Here is a 25,528-nt window from a genome sequence, read left to right on the forward strand (position 1 = left end):
CTTACATTCCAAAGTCAAGGTTAGCACACATTACTTGCAGACAACCAAAAGACCACAATTGGAAGAAGAACACTAGCTGTTTTGTAATATGATTTTGAAAATAAAGAAGTAACACTTAAATACGGATATATGTAAATATCTGCCTCCGACAGGTCCCACACTGATTTTGGTCAAGTCTCTGTTCTAATTCATCCCAAAGGTGTTCTATCTGGTTCAGGTCAGGACTCAGGCAGACCAGTCAAGTTCATCCACGACAGACTCTGTCATCCATGTCTTTATGGACCTTGCTTTCATCGTCATGTTGGTGATGTAGGGCTTAGATGCAGCTGCTCGGCCGTGGAAACCCCTTCTGCGAAGCTCTCTGCGTACTGTATGTGGGCTAATTGGCAGGTCACATGAAGTTTGGAGCTCTGGAGCAACTGACTTTGCAGAAAGTCGGCGACCTCTTTGCACTATGCACTTCAGCATCCGCTGACCCCTCTCTGTCAGTATACGTGGCCTACCACTTCGTGGCTGAGTTGCTGTTGTTCCCAAACTCTTCCATTTCCGTATAATAAAGCCGACAGTTGACTTTGGAATATTTAAGAGCCAGGAAATGTCACGACTGGATTCGTTGCACAGGTGGCATCCTATGACAGTTCCACGCTGGAAATCACTGAGAACGGCCCATTCTTTCACAAATGTTTGTCGAAACAGTCTCCATGCCTAAGTGCTTGATTGTATACACCTGTGGCCGGGCCAAGTGATTAGGACACCTGATTCTGATCATTTGGATGGGTGGCCAAATACTTTTGGCAATATAGTGTATCTTAAAATGTGTTTTGTGGCAATTCCAACATTGACCACAGCGTCAGTTGCGATGTAGAGTGGCACTTTCCTTCATTTTCAGCAGACTGCATTTGAAAATGATTAACCGCCCCTCTTCCCAAGATCCACCCAGGAATAGGGCCATATTAATCCCTTCCCTGCTGTATGTTGAATGAGCCACACAACCAGTCGATGCAATCCATTTGCGACAACTGAAGCTGAACCCGGTCTGATTTCCCATGCAAAACGATACCATTTAAAAGCATGTTGAGATCATTCCCTACAAAAAAACAACAGCAGGTCCGCCAGCAAATGAAAAGGATATGGACTGGAAACCATACGGATGCACCAGCTGCGGGGACAGGTGGTCTGCTTGAGGCAGAAGAAGACCACGGGCGCCAGCTCGGGGAAGGGCACCACCAGCGTACTCAGGTCACTGCCGATGCTGGCGTCATCACACGGACCCACTTCCTCGATGATGTCATCCGCTTGCGCCGAGCCGTAGTCCTCGCGCTGCCCCGGCGGCACAGGACACTCCTCGCTCATCATGGCGACCCAACCGAGCTCTGAAAGAGAAGATACGTACGTGTGAGTTCACAGTGGGGATTCTTACGTGGCTTGAGAAGTGTTCTTTAGTAAGCTATTGTGTTTAGGGATGTCGATAAATGCTTTAAAATGTAATATCGGAAATGATCGGTATCGGTTTCAAAAAGTAAAATGTATGACTTTTTAAAACGCCGCTGTGTACACGGACAAAGGGAGAAGTACAGAGCGCCAATAAACCTTGAAGGCACTGCCTTTGCGTGCCGGCCCAATCACATAATATCTACGGCTTTTCACACACTCACAAGTGAATGCAAGCATACTTGGTCAACAGCCATACAGGTCACACTGAGGGTGGCCGCATAAACAACTTTAACACTGCTACAAATATGTGCCCCACTGTGAATCCACACCAAACAAGAATGACAAACACATTTTGGGAGAACATCCGCACCGTAACACAACATAAACACAACAGAACAAATACCCAGAACCCCTTGCAGCACTAACTCTTCCGGGACGCTACAATATACACCCCCCGCTACCCCCTAACCCCCCCCTCAACCCTGCCCACCTCAACCTCCTCATGCTCTCTCAGGGAGAGCATGTCCCAAATTCGAAGCTGCTGTTTTGAGGTATGTTAAAAAAAATAATGCACTTTGTGACTTCAATAATAAATATGGCAGTGCCATGGTGGAATTTTTTTCCATAATTTGAGGTGAAGTTGTTCTCTTATTATGGAAAACCTTGTTACATTGTTTAATGCATCCAGCGGGGCATCACATCAAAATTAGGCATAATAATGTGTTAATTCCACAACTGTATATATCGGTATCGGTTGATATCGGTATCGGTAATTAAGAGTTGGACAATATCGGATATCGGCAAAAAAGCCATTATCGGACATCTCTAATTGTGTTGATAGTGGTTTCATTAGCGTTACCGTCGTATACTATGTTGCCAAAAGTATTTGGCCACCTGCCTTTACTCACAAACAGTATGAACTTGAAGTGCCATCCCATGGAATTGTCCAAAATGTTTTGGTATCCTGGAGCATTCAAAGTTCCTTTCACTAGAACTAGGGGGCCAAGCCCAACTCCTGGAAAAACAACCCCACACCATAATTCCTCCTCCACCAAATCTCACACTCGGCACAATGCAGTCCGAAATGTAACGTTCTCCTGGCAACCTCTAAACCCAGACTCGTCAATCAGATTGCCAGATGGAAAAGCGTCATTCATCACTCCAGAGAAGGCGTCTCCACTGCTCTAGAGTCCAGTGGTGACGTGCTTTACACCACTGCATCAGACACTTGGACTTGATGATGTATGGCTTAGATCAGACCCGGACAAATTAAGGCCCGGGGGCCGAATGCGGCCCGATAAGCTCTTCTAACTGGCCTGCCGGACGTTCCCAAATCATTTTTATAGATCGTTAAGATGGAAAGTGTAGCTGCCATTATGATGTGCAGTGATGTTTTCCAATGACCGTAAGTCTTCAACTATACAAAGTATTTCAATGGTTGGAATCTGCGCTTTTGCATGATATAGTAGTTACTATGGTAATCTAATTAGTTACTATGGTAATCTAAATCACAGCAGCTCAGACGAGGCACCAAGCGGTGTGGGTGGGGAGCGTTTCCACAGAGGCCAGCCTGAAATGCGGGTGTCAGGGACAGACGCGGAAGGAGATTTTTACAACAAAGTTCTAAAGCTTAGTGATATATCAGATATATCAGATTGTAGGTGAGTTTTTTTACCCTTCGCGTTCAGATTTTGCTGTGTTTGTTGCATTTTTGTTGCGTTTTGCTTGATGTCAATGGAGAGGGGGTGCCAATATTCAGTGTTTTTTTCTTCATAGTTAATATTGTAACATTCTTTATTTTCATGTACATTCTTGGTGTCCCATTCAGTAAAAAAAAATTAAATTCCATTCTGTTTTTTAAGGTGGTCTGTCACAACGTTTTTAGCATTCAATCAGACATTAATGTGCGATTTTGTATTAGTGTTCTTAAAAATAGATATACCGGCCCCCAGACAAATGTTTTTCTCTAAATTTGCCTGGCCTTGCTTAGATGTACCTGCTCAGCCATGGAAACCCATTCCATGAAGCACTCTGCGTACTGTACGTGGGCTAATTGGAAGGCCACATGAAGTTTGGAGCTCTGTAGCAACTGACTGTGCAGAAAGTATTTGCACTATGCGCTTCAGCATCCGCCGACTGGAACTAAGGGGCCAACTCCTAAAAAACCACCCCACACCATAATTCCTCCTCCACCAAATTTCACACTCTGCACAATGCAGTCCGAAACGTACCGTTCTCCTGGCAACCTCCAAAACCAGACTGGTCCATCACATTGCCAGATGGAAAAGTGTGATTTGTTTCTCCAGAGAAGGCGTCTCCACTGCTCTAGAGTCCAGTGGCGACGTGCTTTACACCACTGCATCCGACGCTTTGCATTGGGCTTGGTGATGTATGGCTCAGATGCAGCTGCTTGGCCATGGAAACCCATTCCATGAAGCTCTCTGCGTACTGTACGTGGGCTAATTGGAAGGTCACATGAAGTTTGGAGCTCTGTAGCAACTGACTGTGCAGAAAGTCTTTGCATTATGCACTTCAGCATCCCTCTCTGTCAGTTTACGTGGCCTACCACTTCGGGACTAAGTTGCTGTTGTTCCCAAACTCTTCACTTTTCTTATAATAAAGTTGACTTTGGAATATTTAAGAGCCAGGAAATTTCACGACTGGATTTGTTGCACAGGTGGCATCCTATGACAGTTCCACGCTGGAAATCAGTGAGAGTGGCCCATTTTTTCACAAATGTTTGCAGAAACAGTCTCCATGCCTAAGTGCTTGATTTTATACACCGGGCCAAGTGATTAGGACACCCGATTCTCATCATTTGGATGTGTGGCCAAATACTTTCTGCACTATAGTGTATCAGCCGCAGTTGCAAATTAGGAAATGCACATAATGGGATTAATGACTTAAATAGTGCAAAAAAATGAAAAAGACAGACAAAAAAAGACAGCTTTTGGATTTGTTTTGCTCTTCTCGCCGTCTAAACTTCAAACCTGCCAGCCAACATGCAAGTCAGTCCACAGCAGCTGAAGAGCTTGAGTAAATGCAAAATAACATATTGAGCTTGGGAGTCCTCTTGCTTTTAACTTGCAGCCAAATGAGGCAGCCAGCATGGAGGCAAGCCAAGCTGGACACATAAATACACACGTACACACACACGCACACACACACGATGCTAGTTTTGCATTCGAGTGTTGGAAGCCTCAGCAGAGGAACTTCTCTCCGTGATCATTTTAGGGAGCCTGATCACGTGTGAATGATCATCGTCAGTAATTACCACACCGTGGATATGCATGTGTGCAAACAAGTAGGTGTGTGTATGGGGTAAATCCTTCTACGGCAGGATTAAGGGCCCGTGGAGGGAGAGGCTTTGTTTTTATAGGATAATTATATTAAAGGCTATTTCTTAGAATGGAAGAAAATAGGACAGCCGTGCTAGAATAGCTTGTATGTAATCCTCCGACAAGATGCTCATTCAGAAGATTAAAAAAATAAAATGATTCGGCGGCCATAAACACAACTCTCACAGCCTCAATATTGTTATCTCATAAAAAAACAAAAAAAACATTTTTTTGTCTGTGAACGTGGCACAGAAACAGCAGAAAAAAGCTTTGATCTATGTTTATTGGAGGGAATCAACACTAAAAAGATTGTGCAGAATATCACAAATCATGAATTTTTATTTTTTCTAACATTTGTATAAGTTCAAAAAAAGGGTGGGTTAAAATATTTTAAAGAGCAAATGAATGCATTAAAAATAATCTTGTTTCCGTACATCATACAATGCCAAAAAAAAACATAGGGGATTTTGACCTATATCTTAAAATAGTGTTATTGTACTATTTGTGGCAGTATAGTATTACTATAAAGTAGGGGTTGTACAGTATCCTGGTATTAGTATAGTACCGCGATACGAATGAAACATATTCGGTACTATACCGCCTCTGAAACGTACCGGTCCCCAACCCCCCTGCACCCCCGTCGTCGTCACGTCGGGTCATTGCTGGTTTACGAGCAGAGGAGCATGTTCGGCAGCGCACAATCACGGAGTACTTACAAGCAGACACAGTATGTGGACAGAAAAAGGAGAACGAACACATTTTGGCTTAAAAACAAAAGATAAAGTTATAACACTGAAACGCCCTCAGGAAGAGGTACTTTAAGACATGGCTAACTAGCTAAAGTTCAGCCGCAGTCGGCAGTATTTTAGCTACTTCAAGTATCATCCCTGCAGGACGAGGAATAGCTAAACATGCTTTACTACACACTGTAGCTCACCGGCGTCAAATTGTAAACAAACAAACTGTAATGATACCAAGTACAAGAGTGTATCTAGTTGATACTACTATGATTACATCGATGTTTTTTTGGCATCACAACATCTTCTTTCGTTTTTTAAAAATGTATATAATGTTTATAAACTCAGGAAATATGTCCCTGGACACATGAGGACTTTGAATATGACCAATGTATGATCCTGTAACTACTTGGTATCGGATTGATACCCAAATTTGTGATATCATCCAAAACTAATGTAAAGTATCCAAACAACAGAAGAATAAGTGATTATTACATTTTAACAGAAGTGTAGGTATAACATTTTAAAAGAGAAAGTAAGCAGATATTAGCAGTAAATAAACAAATAGATAAGTAATTCATTTTCTACCACTTGTCCTTAATAATTTTGACAAAACAGTAAAATGGAAAATTACACAATATGTTACTGTATATGTCAGCAGACTAAATTAGGAGCCTTTGTTTGTTTACTTAATACTAAAAGACAAGTTGTCGTGTATGTTCACTATTTTATTTGAGGACAAACTTGCAATAAGAAACATATGGTTAATGTACCGTCAGATTTTTTGTTAAAATAAAGCCAATAATGCAATTTTTTGTGGTGCCCTTTATTTAGAAAAGTACCGAAAAGTATTGAAATAATTTTGCTACCAGAACCAAAATATTGGTATCGGGACAAGACTAGTATAAAGCAAAAAGGAAATAAAAGTAAAAGTATAAAAAAAAAAATTAAAAATAAAATCAAAGGGAATAAGCGGTAGAAAATGGATGGATGGATGGATAAATAAAAAAAAAAAATAAAAAAAAAAAATATATATATATATATATATATATATATATAAATGATAAATGGGTTATACTTGTATAGCGCTTTTCTACCTTCAAGGTACTCAAAGCGCTTTGACAGTACCACATTCACCCATTCACACACTGATGGCGGGAGCTGCCATGTATATATATATATATATATATATATATATATATTATTACACATATATCTTTGTGGTAATATAATCAATATTATTACAGAAATAATACGTTTATAAAACAGATACATCAATGTATAAATTCATTTAAAAATAATACTTCCATCCATCCATCCATTTTCTACCGCTTATTCCCTTTGGGGTCGCGGGGGGCGCTGGAGCCTATCTCAGCTACAATCGGGCGGAAGGCGGGGTACACCCTGGACAAGTCGCCACCTCATCGCAAAATAATACTTATAACAAATTTAAAGTGAGGGCAACTGTGCAGAATATCAGTTATTTTGGAACTCATACACCAGTATTATTTGTTTTTGTATACAAAAGTGTTGTATACATGGGAAATGGTCTGTATTCATATAGCACTTTATTATACCTGGAATGATACCCATAGCGCTTTACATTATGCATCACATTCACCCATTCACACACTGCCATGAAAGGCATTAACCACGACTCAGGACAGCCGTGACTAGGATGGTGGAAGCTGGAAGCTAACCTTAAAAAACCCTCAAGTTTGCTGGCACGTCAGCTCTTCCATCTGCGCCACGCCGCCCCATATATGTATATTTCAACCAAGAACATGTGTATATTAATTTCGCATCTTAACATGCATATAAAGCACAGGATTCCAAAAACTGCTTCCAATCGCACTGGATCACACCCTTGCATGTTTTATGTAACCTAGTAAGTGCAAATGGTTTATAGATTATATTTTAATGACTTGCACTCTTTTGCATTTGCAGTCCTTCTGAGATCGGCAGATTGTTTTAAAATATTCATTTTTTAACAAAGTGTACATCTGGATCTTTAGTTTTAAAAAAAAGAAAGCATAATAATAAAACATATAGTGGTTCCATTCTGCTTTGTAGTTCCCACGAGAAAGACTGAGCCTGTAAAATGGAACTGGCAAAAATCTAGCAGACAAGGCAAATCTGGGTCAAAGTAATATGTAAATGTCTTTACTATGTAGCAGAGGTGTGGACTCGAGTCACATGACTTGGACTCGAGTCAGACTCGAGTCATGAATTTGATGACTTTAGACTCGACTTGACAAAATGTAAAAAGACTTGCAACTCGACTTAGACTTTAACATCAATGACTTGTGACTTCACTTGGACTTGAGCCTTTTGAATTGACATGACTTGACATGACTTGCTACTTTCCCCAAAACCCAAAGATGAAAAAGTTATTCGGGAGCGCTCCGTCTTTTTCATTGTGTACTTGTCTATCAGCGTTGCGTGTGTCAGCTGGTGTGGTTTCAGTACAACAGCCAATCAAATTAGATCTACTTTGTTTTCATCACACAGCATTCATCCAATCAAATTGCAGGACAACCAACGAAGAAGACATGTCCAAACCACACGCCAGTGAACAAAAAATGATACCTAAAATAATTTTGTTTGGGTATAAAAATTACGAGGTGGTCAACACAAAACGGTTTGCAGTATGCAACACATGCGGTTCGAAAATGACTGATGGAGAGGCAACAACTTCCAACTTCGTCCGGCATTTGAAGTTGCACAAAGAACGGTAAGTTTTGAATGTAAGATAACGTTTATTGGCTAAGTAACGTGACTTTTATTTGCTGTGTAGTTAAATCGGTGAGGCTGTAAACTCACTGCTAACGTTATAACGTTATTGCAAACACGGGAATCTGTTGCAGTTCACTACCTTATTCATACTTTTTGTTCAGTGATTTTTTTTAAGCAGGGTTACGTTAGTCAATATATCACACGTAACGTTAGACGGCGGTCAGCAGCACCGCGTATTTTAGCCACCTAAAAAAAGACAAAAATAGTAAAATAAAGGTCAGTTAAAATGTATACTATATTATGAATATGTGTACCGTTTTAGCTAGCTTTCTGACATACTGTTGGTTGTTTACCTCAGTGGTCCCCAACCACCGGGCCGCGGCCCGGTACTGGTCCGTGGATCGATTGGTATCGGGCCGCACAAGAAATATTATTTTTTTTTCTCTTTTTTTAATTAAATCAACATAAAAAACACAAGATACACTTACAAGTAGTGCACCAACCCAAAACAACTCTCTCCCCCCTTTTGTTCTGGGCATTGAACATGAAGACTCTTCCTTCACTGTTCCGAGTGGCCATGAGAGTCTTGGTAGTGCCTGCCTCCAGTGCTCCAGTGGAGCGAGTTTTCAGCCATGGTGGCATCCTACTACGCCCCCATCGTGCACAAATGACTGACAGACTCTTGGCTAATTTGGTCTTTTGCAAATGCAATGCAGCATAGGGTCCTGACATATAAAAAGTACAACTTTTTTGTTATGTTCACGTATATGTCATGTTTTTTCAATGTTAACACTTTTGTACAAATAAGTACATTTGCACTTTATTTTTCAATGTGTTTGTTCTGTAAAGGAATGAGTTAATGTTTAAAATGACAGGTTAATAGTGCTATTATAAAGTGCAATGTCAGCACAATTTTCTTTCCTGCAATTTAAAATGCACTTGTTTTAATAAATAAATACAGCGTTTGAAAAGCATACACAATCTGTGTTAATATATTAGTCTGTGGTTAAAAGGACTTGAAAGGACTCGAAACTCAAAATGCAGGACTTGGGACTTGACTTGAGACTTTCCAGTCTTGACTTTGGACTTGACTCGGGGCTTGCCTGTCTTGACTCGGGACTTGATAATAAATGTATATAAACAAGGTAGTAAACATTGTTTGTACCTGACAAGTTCACTATTGAGGCTTTTATAGACAAACCTTGTTTTTACCTAAAGTCGTGGTCAAAAGTTTACATACACTTGTAAAGAACATAATGTCGTGGCTGTCTTGAGTTTCCAATACTTTCTACAACTCTTATTTTTTTGCGATAGAGTGATTGGAGCACATACTTGTTAGTCACAAAAAACATTCATAAAGTTTGATTCTTTTATGAACATTCATGAAGTTTGGTTATTTTATGAATTTATTATGGGTCTACTGAAAATGTGACCAAATCTGGTGGGTCAAAAGTATACATACAGCAATGTTAATATTTGGTTAGAAATTCCCTCCAGAAGGTCTTATCTTTGTCCATGTGATGTCAGATGAAAGAAAAATTGAGCTGTTTGGAGGGGAAAAGGTGAGGCCTTTAATCCCAGGACCACCATTCATACCGTCAAGCATGGTGGTGGTAGTAATATGCTCTGGGCCCGTTTTGCTGCCAATAGAACTGGTGCTTTACAGAGAGTAAATGGGATGATGAAAAACGAGGATTACCTCCAAATTTTTCAGGACAACCTAAAATCATCAGCCCGGAGGTTGGGTCTTGGGCGCAGTTGGGTGTTCCAACAGGACAATGACTCCAAATACACGTTAACATTGGTAAAGGAATGGCTAAATCAGGTTAGAATTAAGGTTTTAGAATGGCCTTCCCAAAGTCCTGACTTAAACGTGTGGACAATGCTGAAGAAACAAGTTTATGTCAGAAAACCAACAAATTTAGCTGAACTGCACCAATTTTGTCAAGAGGAGTGGTCAAAAGTTCAACCAGAAGCTTGTGGATGGCTACCAAAAGCGCCTTTTTGCAGTGAAACTTGCCAAGGGACATGTAACCAAATAATAACATTGCTGTATGTATACTTTTGACCCAGCAGATTTGGTCACATTTTCAGTAGACCCATAATAAATTCATAAAAGAACCAAACTTCATGAATGTTTTTTGTGACCAACAAGTATGTGCTCCAATCACTCTATCACAAAAAAATAAGCGTTGTAGAAATTTTGGGAAATTCAAGACAGTATGTCCTTTACAAGTGTATGTAAACTTTTGACCACGACTGCATATGTCTTCAAGTATAGTGATATTAAATGTGCATGTGTGAATGTGATGGATACACACACACAAACACTCTTGAATTAACACCTTTAAACTATCATAGTAGATACACTGTCAACGTCTTTTCCGCAGTGTGAGAAAATGTGATAAACCACATTGAAACCCCACCACCCACCCACACTCACTCACACACACACACACACACACACACACACACACACACACACACACACACACACACACACACACACACACACACACACACACACACACACACACACACACACTCTTGTATTCAACTCTTATTGAGACCGCCAAAAATACATACCGCTTTAGGACCAGCCTTTTTAGATATATAAAGATTTGTATTTACAACATTAATAATATATACATACTAGGCCAGGGGTCGGCAACCCAAAATGTTGAAAGAGCCATATTGGACCAAAAATACAAAAACACATCTGTCTGGAGCCGTAAAAAATTAAAAGCCATATTACATACAGATAGTGTGTCATGAGATATAAATTGAATTAAGATGACTCAAAGGAAACTAAATGAGCTAAAATATACCTACAAATGAGGCATAATGATGCAATATGTACATATAGCTAGCCTAAATAGCATGTTAGCATCGATTAGCTTGCAGTCATGCAGTGACCAAATATGCCTGATTAGCACTCCACACAAGTCAAAAACATCAACAAAACTCACCTTTGTGGATTCATGCACAACGTTTAAAGCTTGGTGGACAAAATGAGACAGAAAAAATGTGGCATAAAACATGTCCTAGAAAGTCGGAGAAGGTTATACATGTAAACAAACTACGGGAAGTTCAAGGACCGCCAAAATGAGTAGGACAAAACGGCGCTCGCCAAATACTGGAATCAGTGAAGCATGTTTAATATAAACAGTGTGCTTTATAACAATTAGGGAGGTTTGTGTCATGTTTGTCCTCCTACAGAAACCATATTAAAACAAAAAATATATATTTTTCCTCTCATCTTTTTCCATTTTTCATACATTTTTGAAAAAGCTCCAGAGAGCCACTAGGGCGGCGCTAAAGAGCTCTAGAGCCGTGGGTTGCCGACCCCTGTACTAGGCAAACATTAAACAAGCTTGTAATGAAAAATTAGTTGGAATTTCACAAGAAAAAGGTCACAATTTCACAAGAAAAACTTAGAATTTTGGCAGTATTAATAATAAAAGTTAATTTTACTCAACGCAAGTCAAAATATTACAAGACATTTGTTCAATATTATGATAAAAGTTGGAATTTTACTCAATAACAGTCGCAGTTTTACAAGAAAAGCTTAACGTTTTGGCAATTTTATGAAATAGTCGTAATTTTACTCGACAAAAGTCACAATTTTTATAAGAAAACTTTAACATTTTGGCAATATTATAATAATCGCAATTTTACCTGGCAAAATGATGACAAAGGTCATCATTTTATTTAAAAAATGTCACTATTTTAAAAGAACAACAAACAAATTGGCAATATTGTGATAAAAGTCAGAATTTTATATGACAAATGTGGCCATTTTGCTTTAAATGTAATAATTTTACATTAAAAAAGTAGTAATTATATGATAACATTTTGCAATATTACAGAAACAGAAAGAATATGAGAAATGGTTCTCAAATTTATAAGAACAAAGTTCATACTTGCCAACCTTGAGACCTCCAATTTCGGGAGGTGGGGGGTGGGGGGTGGGTGCGGGGGGCGTGGTTAGGGCGGGGGCGTGGTTGGGGGCGTGGTTAAGAGGGGAGGAGTATATTTACAGCTAGAATTCACCAAGTCAAGTATTTCAAATATATATATATATATATATATATATATATATATATATATATATATATATATATACATATACATATATATATATACATATATATATATATCCCCACGACCGAGAAGGGAATAAGCGGTAGAAAATGGATGGATGGATATATATATATATATATATTTGAAATACTTGACTGAGATAGGCTCCAGCGCCCCCCGCGACCCCAAAAGGGAATAAGCGGTAGAAAATGGATGGATGGATGGACTTTCAGTGAATTCTAGCTATATATATTTCAGTGAATTCTAGCTATATATATATATATATATATATATATATATATATATATAAAAGAAATACTTGAATTTCAGTGTTCATTTATTTACACATATACACACACATAACACTCATCTACTCATTGTTGAGTTAAGGGTTGAATTGTCCATCCTTGTTCTATTCTCTGTCACTATCTTTCTAACCATGCTGAACACCCTCTCTGATTATGCATTGCTGTGTGGCACGCACAAAAGTGCTTTCATCAAATGCACTAGATGGCAGTATTGTCCTGTTTAAGAGTGTCACAACATTGCTGTTTACGGCAGACAAACTGCTTTACTGTAGACGTTCTTTATATTGTAGCGTCCCGGAAGAGTTGGTGTTGCAAGGGGTTGTGGGTATTGGTTCTGTTGTGTTTATGTTGTGTTGCGGTGCGGATGTTCTCCAGAAATGTGTTTGTCGTTCTTGTTTGGTGTGGATTCACAGTGTGGTGCATGTTTGTGAATGTTGATGTTGTTTTATAGGGCCACCCTCAGTGTGATAGGTGTGGCTGTTGACTAAGTATGCTTTGCGTTCACTTGTGTGTGTGTGTGTGTGTGTTTTTGAAATTGACGTGATCATTAAAAGTACAAATGATCGCACATTGCGTCAGCAATTCTTGACTTCTTCAAGGAAAGACGTTTGTCAAACCCATCCAACGCTACATTGGTGTCAGAAGTGGGATGGCTTTCTCAAAGAAGCTTGAAGATCTTATCAAGTGCTGGGAGAATGCACTTCCGGATGAAGACCACCTGCCTCGTCACCAGGAAGAGGAAAGGAACAAGCGCCGCCCTGGTGGATTGGAGGCTCAACTACCTCATCAACAAGTAAATGAGAGGAACCTGCGCCGCCCTAGTGGACGGGAGGCTCATCCATTTGGAGGAAGAATGGAAGCTCAAAATGATGGGATAAGATTGGAAGTTCAGCCAGATGGAAGAAGTGCGCCTCGTGTGGGAAGGAGTGCCTGCCGAAGAAGTGCCTCTCCTGCGGTGATGGTGGACACAAATTCCCTGCGAGATGACTACAGGCCAAGCATCGCCACACCAAAGCTTCCTCACTATAGTGGAGAAGGCTCTATTGAATCCTTCCTTCTCCAGGTCCAGCTAGCAGCACGTTTGAATGGCTGGTCTGATGTGGCAACCGCAGGGCATGTGGCGCTGTCCCTGGAAGGCCCAGCCCTACAGTGTTTGGTCGATTTACAAGAGGAGGAATTGGCTGATTGGGGGGCCATGCGTGAGGCTCTTCAACGACGTTACGGTCGACCAATTCATGCAGACGAAGCACGAGAGCAGCTGTACAAGCGGCGACGCCTTTTGGGAGAAAGTCTCAGAGCTTATGCTGCCGACCTTCGCTGTCTGGTGCGAAGGGGCCACCCAGCGTTTCCAGAAGTATTACAGGAAGAGCTCACCGTGCAAGCCTTTGTCCGTGGTCTACAGCCTGAACGACTTCGGGAACATCTCAGACTGTTTGCTAAACACTCTCTCTCTGCCGCATTGACTGAAGCCGAACGTGTGGAGCACGTTCTGTGTCCAGATGGCCGCTGTGATGTTCCGCGAGTCCGCCAGGCTGGATGGGACGGGACAGAACGAGAGGGAGCCGACCAAGTGACTGCAACGCCACGGCCACGCTCCTCCCGGAGAAGGCAGACCGAAGTGAACTGTTACCGCTGCGGTGTCCCTGGCCACATTGCAAGACACTGTCCAGCCCTTGCCCCCATTGATGTTGCCGCTGAGGCGTCGTCAAACTAGAGAGGGGTGTCAGTGTCGGGGAACTGACACCCGGGATGGTTTCCACAGTACCCGAATGTGATGCACAGCGCCTGGGCCGCCTGGGCAGGGCCCGGGGGCTATACCTGGAATGTGAGCTTGATGGAACAGTCTGCAGAGCCCTGGTTGACACGGGGTCCACTATCTCCATCATCCGGCCGGGAGTCCTTCCCCACTTGCAACACAGCTTGCCATCAGGCTGGACTAACACCAACGCCCGAATTACAACCGTCACAGGGAGCAAGGCTGCCATGCTGGGCAAAGGGACAGTGTGCATTAAGGTGGCGGGTCAAGAGAGACGACATCCATTCTGGCTGGCCAACATTCAAGACCCCTGTATTGTTGGGCTTGACCTGTTGGAGATGTGGAGAGCTGTGGTCGATGTGCCTAGGGCCATGCTTCATCTTGGTGAGAAAACAGTTTCCCTCCAGGGTACTGATGAGCCAGGCGCCTGCAGAGTGACAGCCCCCACAGAGCCATCCGCGGCTACGGCCTTCATGGTGGACCAGAAGAAGTCTCACCCTAACCCTTCTACTAATAGGCCGCCTACTATAGAGACCCAGCAGGCTATTGCAGAACTGTTTGAGCGAAGCAGTCAAGGCCTGGATACCACCCAGCAGGAGCGACTGAAAAGCTTACTGAATGCCTTCCAAGACATTTTTGCAGCGAAAGATGAAGACTGCATGCACACCAGTCTCGTACTCCACGACATCGACACAGGAGACGCACGACCAATCCGGCTACACCCACGCCGTCTGCCCCTTGCCAAACGAGTGGCTGCCCAAGAGAAAATCGAGGAGATGCGCCAGGCGGGCGTCATCGAGCCCTCCAGCAGTCCATGGGCAGCACCCGCAGTTCTGGTCAAGAAGAAGGACGGCTCGTGGCGGTTCTGCGTCGACTACAGACGGCTCAACGATGTAACACGCAAGGACTCCTACCCGTTGCCGCGCATAGATGATACGCTGGACTACATCACTGGCTCCTCCTGGTTCAGCTCCCTGGATCTCCGCAGTGGCTATTGGCAGGTGGAGTTGGCCGCCGAAGCTCGACCAAAGACAGCGTTCACAATAGGTCAAGGACTCTGGCAGTTCAAGGTGATGCCGTTCGGGCTTTGCAACGCACCTGCCACGTTTGAGCGGTTGATGGAGAGAGTGCTGGCATCCATCCCCCGTGATCGCTGTGTGGTGTACCTGGATGACCTCCTGGTGCATGCTTCAGGATTTAAGGGGGCTCTACAGAACCTCCAGCATGTGTTCCAGGCCATTCGTCAGGCTGGGCTGCGATTGAATCCCAAAAAGTGCCATTTGCTTCGGCGTGAAGTTTCCTTCCTGGGGCATGTCGTCAGTGGGCAAGGTCTTGCCACTGATCCAGCCAAAGTTGCCACTGTCCGTAACTGGCCGGCGCCAAGGGATGTTAAAGAGTTGCGGAGTTTCTTGGGACTGGCATCCTATTACCGGAGATTTATCAAGGACTTTGCAACCATTGCTGGCCCCTTGCACCAGCTTACACACAAGGGACAGTTATTTGAATGGACTGACAGCTGCAATGAGGCCTTTGCACAGCTGCGAGAGGCCTTGGTCCGAGCCCCAGTGTTGGCCTACCCAGACCCCAGCCGACCTTTCGTGGTTGATACAGATGCCAGTGATGTCGGCGTGGGGGTTGTGCTGTCACAGGAAGGGAATCACGGTGAGCAGGTTGTGGCCTTTTACAGTCGGGGGCTGAGCAAGCCAGAGCGGAACTACTGCGTCACCCGTCGGGAATTGTTGGCAATTGTCCTGGGCCTTCGTCATTTCCGTCCCTACCTTTATGGTCAACGGTTTGTGTTGCGGACGGATCATGCCTCCCTCACCTGGTTGCTGAACTTCAAGGAACCCGAGGGGCAGCTGGCCAGGTGGGTCGAGATCTTGCAGGAATATGACTTCACGATTTCTCATCGACCAGGCCGCCTGCACGGCAACGCTGATGCACTGTCCAGACGGCCCTGTGAGGAGGCGTGTCGTTTCTGCCAGCGGGCGGAAGAGCGGTGCATGCCAGACCCATCAGTAGCTGCAGTCAGGCAACATGACATCTCAGTCGACCTGGACAGCTTCACCCCCCAACAATTGATCGACCATCAAAGACAAGACCCAGTGCTTGAGAGAGCTCGCAGCTGGGTGGGGGCACAGCAGCGACCGGAATGGGCCACAGTGGTGCACTTGGACACTGAGACCAAAGCACTGTACTCCCAGTGGGACAGCCTCCTGTTGTCTCGCGACCTGCTATATCGTCGCTGGGAAGCCCCGACAGGACAACATGCTGCCCTCCAACTTGTGGTGCCCCGTGTGCTGCGGCCTCGAAGTGATGCATGGCTTCCCAGGGACTGGCCATTTTGGAGTGACCAAGACCTTGCTCCGACTGAGGCAGCGCTTTTACTGGCCAGGCTGTCGCCGTGACGTGGAGATGCACGTCCACCGCTGTGATGCCTGCACAGCAAAGAAAGGCCCCACACGCCGCTCCCATGCTCCCCTACAGCAGTTCCAGGTGGGGGCCCCCATGGAACGAGTGGGTGTGGACATTCTCGGCCCATTTCCGGTCACTGATAGCGGAAACCGTTACATCTTGGTGGCCATGGATTACTTCACGAAATGGCCAGAAGCGTATGCGGTACCCGACCAGAGCGCTGCGACAACGGCAGAGAGATTGGTTTCGGAGATATTCTGCCGATTTGGAGCTCCAGAGGAGTTGCACAGTGACCAGGGACGGAACTTCGAGTCCCAGGTATTCCAAGAGGTGTGCCGTCGCCTGGGTGTGAAAAAGACTCGCACCACGCCGCTGCATCCTCAGAGTGACGGGTTGGTGGAGCGTTTTAATAGAACCTTGGCCACACAACTTGCCATCCTCACCGATAAGCGGCAGAGAGACTGGGATTTACACCTCCCACTCATTCTTTGGGCCTACAGGACAGCGGTGCAGGAGTCCACACGCTGCACCCCTGCATCATTGATGTTTGGTCACGAACTGCGCACGCCTGTTGATTTGGTTTTTGGCCCAGCCCCAGAACCAGAAGTGAGAGGAGCACCGGGCCTGGACGACTACTACAACCTTGTGGAGCGGCTGCGGGAGGCTCACGATTTTGCCCGCACCAGCCTGACGGAGGCTGGGGTCCAACAGAAGCGGGCATATGACCTCCGTAGTCGAGGCCAGGACTTTGAACCAGGCGCGCATGTCTGGGTCTATAACCCGGTGAGAAAGAAAGGACTCTCCCCGAAGCTCACCAGCCACTGGGTGGGACCCTGCAAGGTCCTCCAGAAGTTGTCCGACGTGGTCTATCGGATACGACTGGCACCTCGGAACCGGCTGGTGGTGCTGCACCGAGACCGCTTGGCCTCATACCAGCCATTGGACCAGAGCCGGGGGAACTTGGAGTCAAGCACCCTGCCGCAGGGGGAGATACCCCCAGGAAGCAACGAGGATGCTGAGGTAACCCCCACTTCCGACCTACCTGCAGACAGTGGTAGCAGCCAGCCGACATCAGAGGGGCGTCGACGACGCCGGTTGCCTCAGCACTTGCGGGACTTTGTGATGAACGCATGGGCTGTTGGGGACAACGAACCCAGCTAGGTGGGGGCTGTGTAGCGTCCCGGAAGAGTTGGTGTTGCAAGGGATTGTGGGTATTGGTTCTGTTGTGTTTATGTTGTGTTGCGGTGCGGATGTTCTCCAGAAATGTGTTTGTCGTTCTTGTTTGGTGTGGATTCACAGTGTGGTGCATGTTTGTGAATGTTGATGTTGTTTTATAGGGCCACCCTCAGTGTGATAGGTGTGGCTGTTGACTAAGTATGCTTTGCGTTCACTTGTGTGTGTGTGTTTTTGAAATTGACGTGATCATTAAAAGTACAAATGATCGCACATTGCGTCAGCAATTCTTGACTTCTTCAAGGAAAGACGTTTGTCAAACCCATCCAACGCTACAATATTGTGGGAAAGCGGACTCGGGTCCGCATGGAGCTGGAGGGGGCGTGGCCTCCAGCTCCGCCTGAATTTCGGGAGATTTTCGGGAGAAAATTTGTCCCGGGAGGTCTTCGGGAGAGGCGCTGAATTTCGGGAGTCTCCCGGAAAATCCGGGAGGGTTGGCAAGTATGACAAAGTTGACACATTGTGAGAAAAAGACTGCTTTTAGTTCATTTTATTTTTTGTTGGTACTTGGTTTTTAATCTTCATTATGTACTCCAAGTTTTTATAGTTTGTCTCTATATACAGTATGTTTTATTTATTTTTTATACATTTTGGCCAAAGGGGGCGCATGTCAATTTCTTACACACACTTGTTATTTCATATGTTGACCAGAAGGGGAGCACTTTTAAAACCGACACACAGTCCATTAAAAAAAATCCCTCCTTTTTGGGACCACCCTAATTTTGATAGATTTCCACACCAGGAGTGCAAATGAGACATTTTCTAATAGATGCAATGGTTTTCTGTATTGGGACCATGATTTATTATGTCCTAACTAACCGGTCCTCATATGGAAGGTACTTTTCCTTGTTGATGTCTCAAGAAGGGTGGAGATACAAGAACGAACACACACACACACACACACACACACACACACACACACACACACACACACACACACACACACACACACACACACACACACACACACACACACACACACACACACACACACACACACACACACAGTCTGGGCCTGGATGGAAAGCAGCAGTAAAACATACTGTGTATCCATAAGGGGGTTTGAGCAGCACATTTGTCATAAATGCTGGTTTCCAGGCCCGCTCGGAGCAAAAATGCGGATTTGTGTAACTCAAGAAGAAGGGGACAGACTGGGAGTTGTGTGATGTTGTGGATAAATGTAAGTAAAGACTCAAATCCACAGTGAGTTATTGAGCGAGCTTAAAGGGGATGGCTGAAGATTAAAAACAAGAAAAAAATGGGCTTCAAGTCTTTCCCAGATTAATGTGACAATAAAGTGGGAAGAATAATTTTAAGTAGAGGTATTCCACATTTTAAAGGTCTTTATCGTATTTGCTTGTATGATAATTCTGTGCAAGATTACAACATATATCGTAATTTGACATAAAAATGTCTGCCGTATGATATAATCATCTATTGTTTATATCATACATTTACATGAAAGCTGCAGCAACGATACTACCATATTTTTTGGACCATAGGGCGCACCATATTATAAGGCGTACCGCCGATGAGTGTGTCTACTCAGGGTTTTTTTTTAATACAAATGACGCACCGGATTAAAGGGGACAAATTATGATATTTTTTTCTACATTTAAAACACTTCCTTGTGGTCTACATAACATGTAATGGTAGTCCTTTGGTCAAAATGTTGCATAGATTATGTTTTACAGATCATCTTTAAGCCGCTTTCTGACCGTCTCTTTAGCATGTGCCGTTTTGTGGGTGGTCTTATTTACGAGCCTCCACTTCGACAGCGTCTTCTCCCCGTCAACTTTGTTGTACCGGTTGTACTGGCAAGTCTACTGACAGATATAAGTTAGAACTGTGCGCTACTTTATACTAGAAATGGCAACAGTGGAGGATGAATGCCCCACAACAAGAGATTGGAGGAAAAAGAAGAAGCTTATATACACCTCAGCAGGTAACAATAGGTAAGAAAAGTTGATTTTGCATAATATTGCGAAACAAAACGCCAGATAATATGTCTCCTAATAGTTGCCATCTTGGGTCCTTATACACACACCATAATAATGCCCGTATTTTGAAGCACAGTACGTCTGACTACAGTAGCCATAATGCTCCACGTTCAATCAAGCGGTGCGGCTTCGTAGCTTACCAAAGTTGTACTAAAACTTATTGATAGATTTTTCAGCACCGTGTGTAATGTTCTATATTCTCAATGAAACATCATGTTGCTTGCTTACGGGGACTTACTAGCGTCAGTCATTGAACAGGTGTCGACTTGCAGTCCACTGTGTGTGACCGCCATCTACTGGTCACACTTATCATTACACCATGTACCACATATAATTGCTTCAACCAGAATTAATACAGTACGAAGCGCACCGGGTTATAAAGCGCACTGTCAATTTTTGAGAGAATGAAAGGACGTTAAGTGCGCCTTATAGCCCAAAAAATATGGTACGGTACGGTTTTACGTCACTTAAAATAACTTTACGGCGAGCATGGATGTCAACATTGCACTGAATGACACCACAATGGAAGCTAAACCAACAAGATCTGAAGAGGAATTGGTGTTAAAAAATAGAAGCATATTTGTTTGAATTTAAAACGTTACTGACCAAACAACCGCAGACTAGTCTGCAAAACATGCCATTAATGTGTATCACATGACATGAAAAACAATAGTGTTAAAATGCGACAAAGTACTAATGTTACTTCAAAACTACCATTGGCTCTATAGTGATCACTTTCGAAAAGAAAGGCAGGTAGAGTAGGGAAGGGATTCATTGGGCCCCATTTATGGGTGGATCTCGCATGAGAGGAAGAGGGGCGTTCATCATTTTGCAATGCATTCTGCTAAAAATGATGAAAAGCGCCACTCTTATGGAATTGCAACATAACACATTTGAAGATTTCCAACACTCTACTGCCATCTGGCGGCTAAAGATCATTGTGCACCCCCCAAATTTGTCACGTTTCATGTGTCAAGTAAACAGTGACACATGGGGCCATATGAATCCTCGTCCTACTGTACTAACAATACTTGTTAATATTTTTTAATTGTCTTGTCTTTTTGTATACAATATATGCTTTACAAATGAAATGCGACAAAATAAGCAAAATTGGAATTTATTCATGTGTATAAGTGTATATATACATAAAATTTTACAAATAAAATACCACATTGTGATACATCTCATTATTAGGATATAGTGTAAGAGTACCGATATCAGGATTTACAGTTGTGGTCAAAAGTTTACATACACTTGTAAAAACATAATGTCATGGCTGTCTTGAGTTTCCAATAATTTCTACAACTCTAATTTTTTTGTGATAGAGTGATTGGAGCTCATACTTGTTGGTCACAAAAATTTAGCTGTTTGGCCACAATACCCAGCAATATGTTTGGAGGAGAAAAGGTGAGGCCTTTAATCCCAGGAACACCACACCTACCGTCAAGCATGATGGTGGTAGTATTATGCCCTGGGCCTGTTTTGCTGACAATGGAACTGGTGCTTTACAGAGAGTAAATGGGACAATGAAAAAGGAGGATTACCTCCAAATTCTTCAGGACAACCTAAAATCATCAGCCCGGAGGTTGGGTCTTGAGTGCAGTTGGGTGTTCCAACAGGACAATGACCCCAAACTAGAGATGTCCGATAATATTATCGGACGATAAATGCGTTAAAATGTAATATCGGAAATTATCGTTTTTCTTATCGTTATCGTTTTTTTTAGTTGTTTTTTTTATTAAATCAACATAAAAAACACAAGATACACTTACAATTAGTGCACCAACCCAAAAAAACCTCCCCCCCCCCATTTACACTCATTCATACAAAAGGGTTGTTTCTTTCTGTTATTAATATTCTGGTTCCTACATTATATATCAATATAGATCAATACAGTCTGCAAGGGATACAGTCCGTAAGCACACATTATTGTGTGTGCTGCTGGTCCACTAATAGTACTAACCTTTAACAGTTAATTTTACTAATTTTCATTAATTACTAGTTTCTATGTAACTGTTTTTATATTGTTGTACTTTCTTTTTTATTCAAGAAAATGTTTTTAATTTATTTATCTTATTTTTAAAGTACCTTATCTTCACCATACCTGATTGTCCAAATTGGGCATAGTAATGTGTTAATTCCACGACTGTATATATCGGTTGATATCGGTATCGGTTGATATCGGTATCGGTAATTAAAGAGTTGGACAATATCGGAATATCGGATATCGGCAAAAAGCCATTATCGGACATTCCTATCCCAAACACATGTCAAAAGTGGTAAAGGAATGGCTAAATCAGGCTAGAATTAAGGTTTTAGAATGGCCTTCCCAAAGTCCTGACTTAAACGTGTGGACAATGCTGAAGAAACAAGCCCATGTCAGAAAACCAACCAATTTTGCTGAACTGCACAAATTTTGTCAAGAGGAGTGGTCAAAAATTCAACGAGAAGCTTGCCAGAAGCTTGTGGATGGCTACCAAAAGCCCCTTATTGCAGTGAAACTTGCCAAGGGACATGTAACCAAATATTAACATTTCTGTATGTATACTTTTGACCCAGCAGATTTGGTCACATTTTCTGTAGACCCATAATAAAGTCATATAAGAACCAAACTTCATGAATGTTTTTTGTGACCAACAAGTATGTGCTCCAATCACTCTATCACAAAAAAATAAGAGTTGTAGAAATTATTGGAAACTCAAGGCAGCCATGACATTATGTTCTTTACAAGTGTATGTAAACTTTTGACCACGACTGTACGTATTCACAGTCTTTGGCAGCATGTACAGCGTCAAGTATGTTTGAATACAATGCCACAAGCTTGGTACACCTATCTTTGAGCAGTTTCACCCATTCCTCTTTAGTACTCAGGGAGTTGGCCATGAATCCGATGGTCACTCTGTCAGAGCTACAGCATTCCTCTGTGGAGAGAAAAGAACCTTCCAGAAGGACAACCATCTGTGCAGCAATCCACCAATTAGGCCTGTGTGGAAGAGCGACCAGGCAGAAGCCATTTCTTAATAATACTAAATTGAAAGACTCTCAGACCACGAGAAAACAAATTTCTCTGGTCTGATGAGACAAAGATTGAGCTCGTTGGCGTGAATGCCAGGCATTGTATTTGGAGGAAACCAGGCATCGCTCATCACCAGGCCAATACAGTGAATCATAGCGGTGGCAGCATCATGCTGTGGGGATGGTTTTCAGCAGCAGGAACTGGGAGACTAGTCAGGATAGAGGGAAAGATGAATGCAGCAATGTACAGAGTCATCCTGGATGAAAACCAACGCTTCCCATCCGACCTGATGAAGCTTGAGAGGTTCTGCAAAGAGGAATGTGTGAAACTGCCCGAAGATAGGTGTGCCAAGCTTGTGGCATCGTATTTAAAAAGACTTGAGGCTGTAATTGCTGACAAAGGTGCATCAACAAAGTATTGAGCAAATGCTGTGAATACTTAAGTACATGTGTTTTGTTTGTGTTTTTAATGAATTAGCAAAAACACATTTTAAATAACCTTTTCACATTTTTGCTTGTATTCTGTCACGTGACTTCTTCCCAGAAGTGAAAACCAGTGGTGGTCAACCAAGCTAAGATGGCTGTTGTACAGCAAGGGTACAAAAGAGGCTTAAATCATCCTGTAAAAATCTAACTATGCAACGAAATAAAATCCCTATACTTTATCGAAAAAGATGTGTCGAGTGATATCAAGGTTTATACGTCGCGCTCTCAGACATATCGAACCATTGTGCTCTAAACGCCATTCTACAAAAAAAACAACAGAAAAGCATGGAGATCTTCAGCTTCTTTGTGTGTGGCTGGTTAAAAAAGATTAGTATCAAGATAATACTTAAATGGGAAATAACAGTTAAAAGTATATCAAACAAACCTTTACCTTTAAGTGTTTACTACAAACTTGTGCATTCTTCGACTCTGCACCCTTGGACTGGAGTGTGATCTGATTTTTTCCCTCTGTTGTTCCGTAAAATCTTGCACTCTTTCTCCGTTAACCTCTGAAGGAATTCCAAAGAAACCTTTATCCTTTTTTCGCGATTTGAACGATTCGTACAGCCGAAACCAACACAAGCCTAGTGCATTTTTTATTTACAGAAAGGCTAAATGGCGCCTAGTATTTATTTAGTTAGTGAGTTTATTATTTCTTCGGTCAGTGGTCAACAAAATAAACCAACTGTTTTACATTCATAAATTGACAATTTTACAGACCGAAAGGGTTTAGGCTGAAGTTGAGCACTTATTTCGCCTAATCCTATAAACGATCTCAAATACAAGATGAGCCAACGTCGAGTCATTGCTGGTTTACGAGCAGACGAGCATGTTCAGCGGCACACAATCACAGAGTACTTACAAGCAGACACACGGACACATTTTGGATTAAAAACTAAAGATAAAGGTGAAGTTATAACACTGAAACGCCCTCAGGAATAGGTGCTTTAAAACATGGCTAGCTAGCTAGCGACTAACGTCCATCCGCCATCGGCAGTGTTTTAGCTAATTCTAAATCACTAATCCTCGCCTCCATGGCGACAAATAAAGTACGTTTCTTACAAGTATCATCCCTGCAGGACGAGGAATAGCTGAACATGCTTCACTACACACCGTAGCTCACCGGCATCAAAATGTAAACAAATGCCATTGGTGGATCTACACCTAACATCCACTGTAATGATAGCAAGTACAGGCACCTATCCAGTCGATACTACTATGAATACATCCATATTTTTTGGTACACAACATCTTCTTTCGTTTTAAAAAAAATTCATATTATGTTTATAAAGTCAGGAAATATGTCTCTGGACACATGAGGACTTTGAATATGACCAATGTATGATCTTGAAACTATTTGGTATCAAATTGATACCCAAATGTGTGGTATCCAAAACTAATGTAAAGCATCAAACAACAGAAGAATAAGTGATTATTACATTTTAACAGAAGTGTAGATAGAACATGTTAAATGAGAAAGTAAGCAGATATTAACAGTAAGAAGTAGATTCATAATTTATTTTCTACCACTTGTCCTTAATAATGTTGACAAAATAATAGAATGATAAATGACACAATATGTTACTGCATATGTCAGCAGACTAAATTAGGAGCCTTTGTTTGTTTACTTAATACTAAAAGACAAGTTGTCTTGTATGTTTACTATTTTATTTAAGGACTTAACTGCAATAAGAAACATATGTTTAATGTACCCTGAGATTTTTTTGTTAAAATAAAGCCAATGCAATTTTTTTTTTGTGGTCCCCTTTATTTACAAAAGTACACACACACACACACACACACACACACACACACACACACACACACACACACACACACACACACACACACACACACACACACACACACACACACACACACACACACACACACACACACACACACACACATATATATACAGGTAAAAGCCAGTAAATTAGAATATTTTGAAAAACTTGATTTATTTCAGTAATTGCATTCAAAAGGT

At 42.5% G+C, this 25,528-nt stretch overlaps 1 protein-coding gene across 1 annotated transcript in view; it reads right to left on the bottom strand.

The window, feature by feature from the left end:
* Positions 1 to 299: 299 nt before the first annotated feature.
* The window catches only part of LOC140679707 (voltage-dependent T-type calcium channel subunit alpha-1H), a 156,699-nt gene continuing 131,470 nt past the window's right edge, over positions 300 to 25,528 (bottom strand). The window contains exon 2 of the mRNA XM_072915677.1: positions 300 to 1,373. Within this exon, the coding sequence (XP_072771778.1) occupies positions 1,081 to 1,373 (293 nt within the window). The 3' untranslated portion in view covers positions 300 to 1,080. The remainder of the gene's footprint in view (positions 1,374 to 25,528) is intronic.

Source organism: Nerophis lumbriciformis, linkage group LG22, assembly GCF_033978685.3.
Source record: "Nerophis lumbriciformis linkage group LG22, RoL_Nlum_v2.1, whole genome shotgun sequence".
In the NCBI taxonomy this organism is placed as follows: Eukaryota; Metazoa; Chordata; class Actinopteri; order Syngnathiformes; family Syngnathidae; genus Nerophis; species Nerophis lumbriciformis.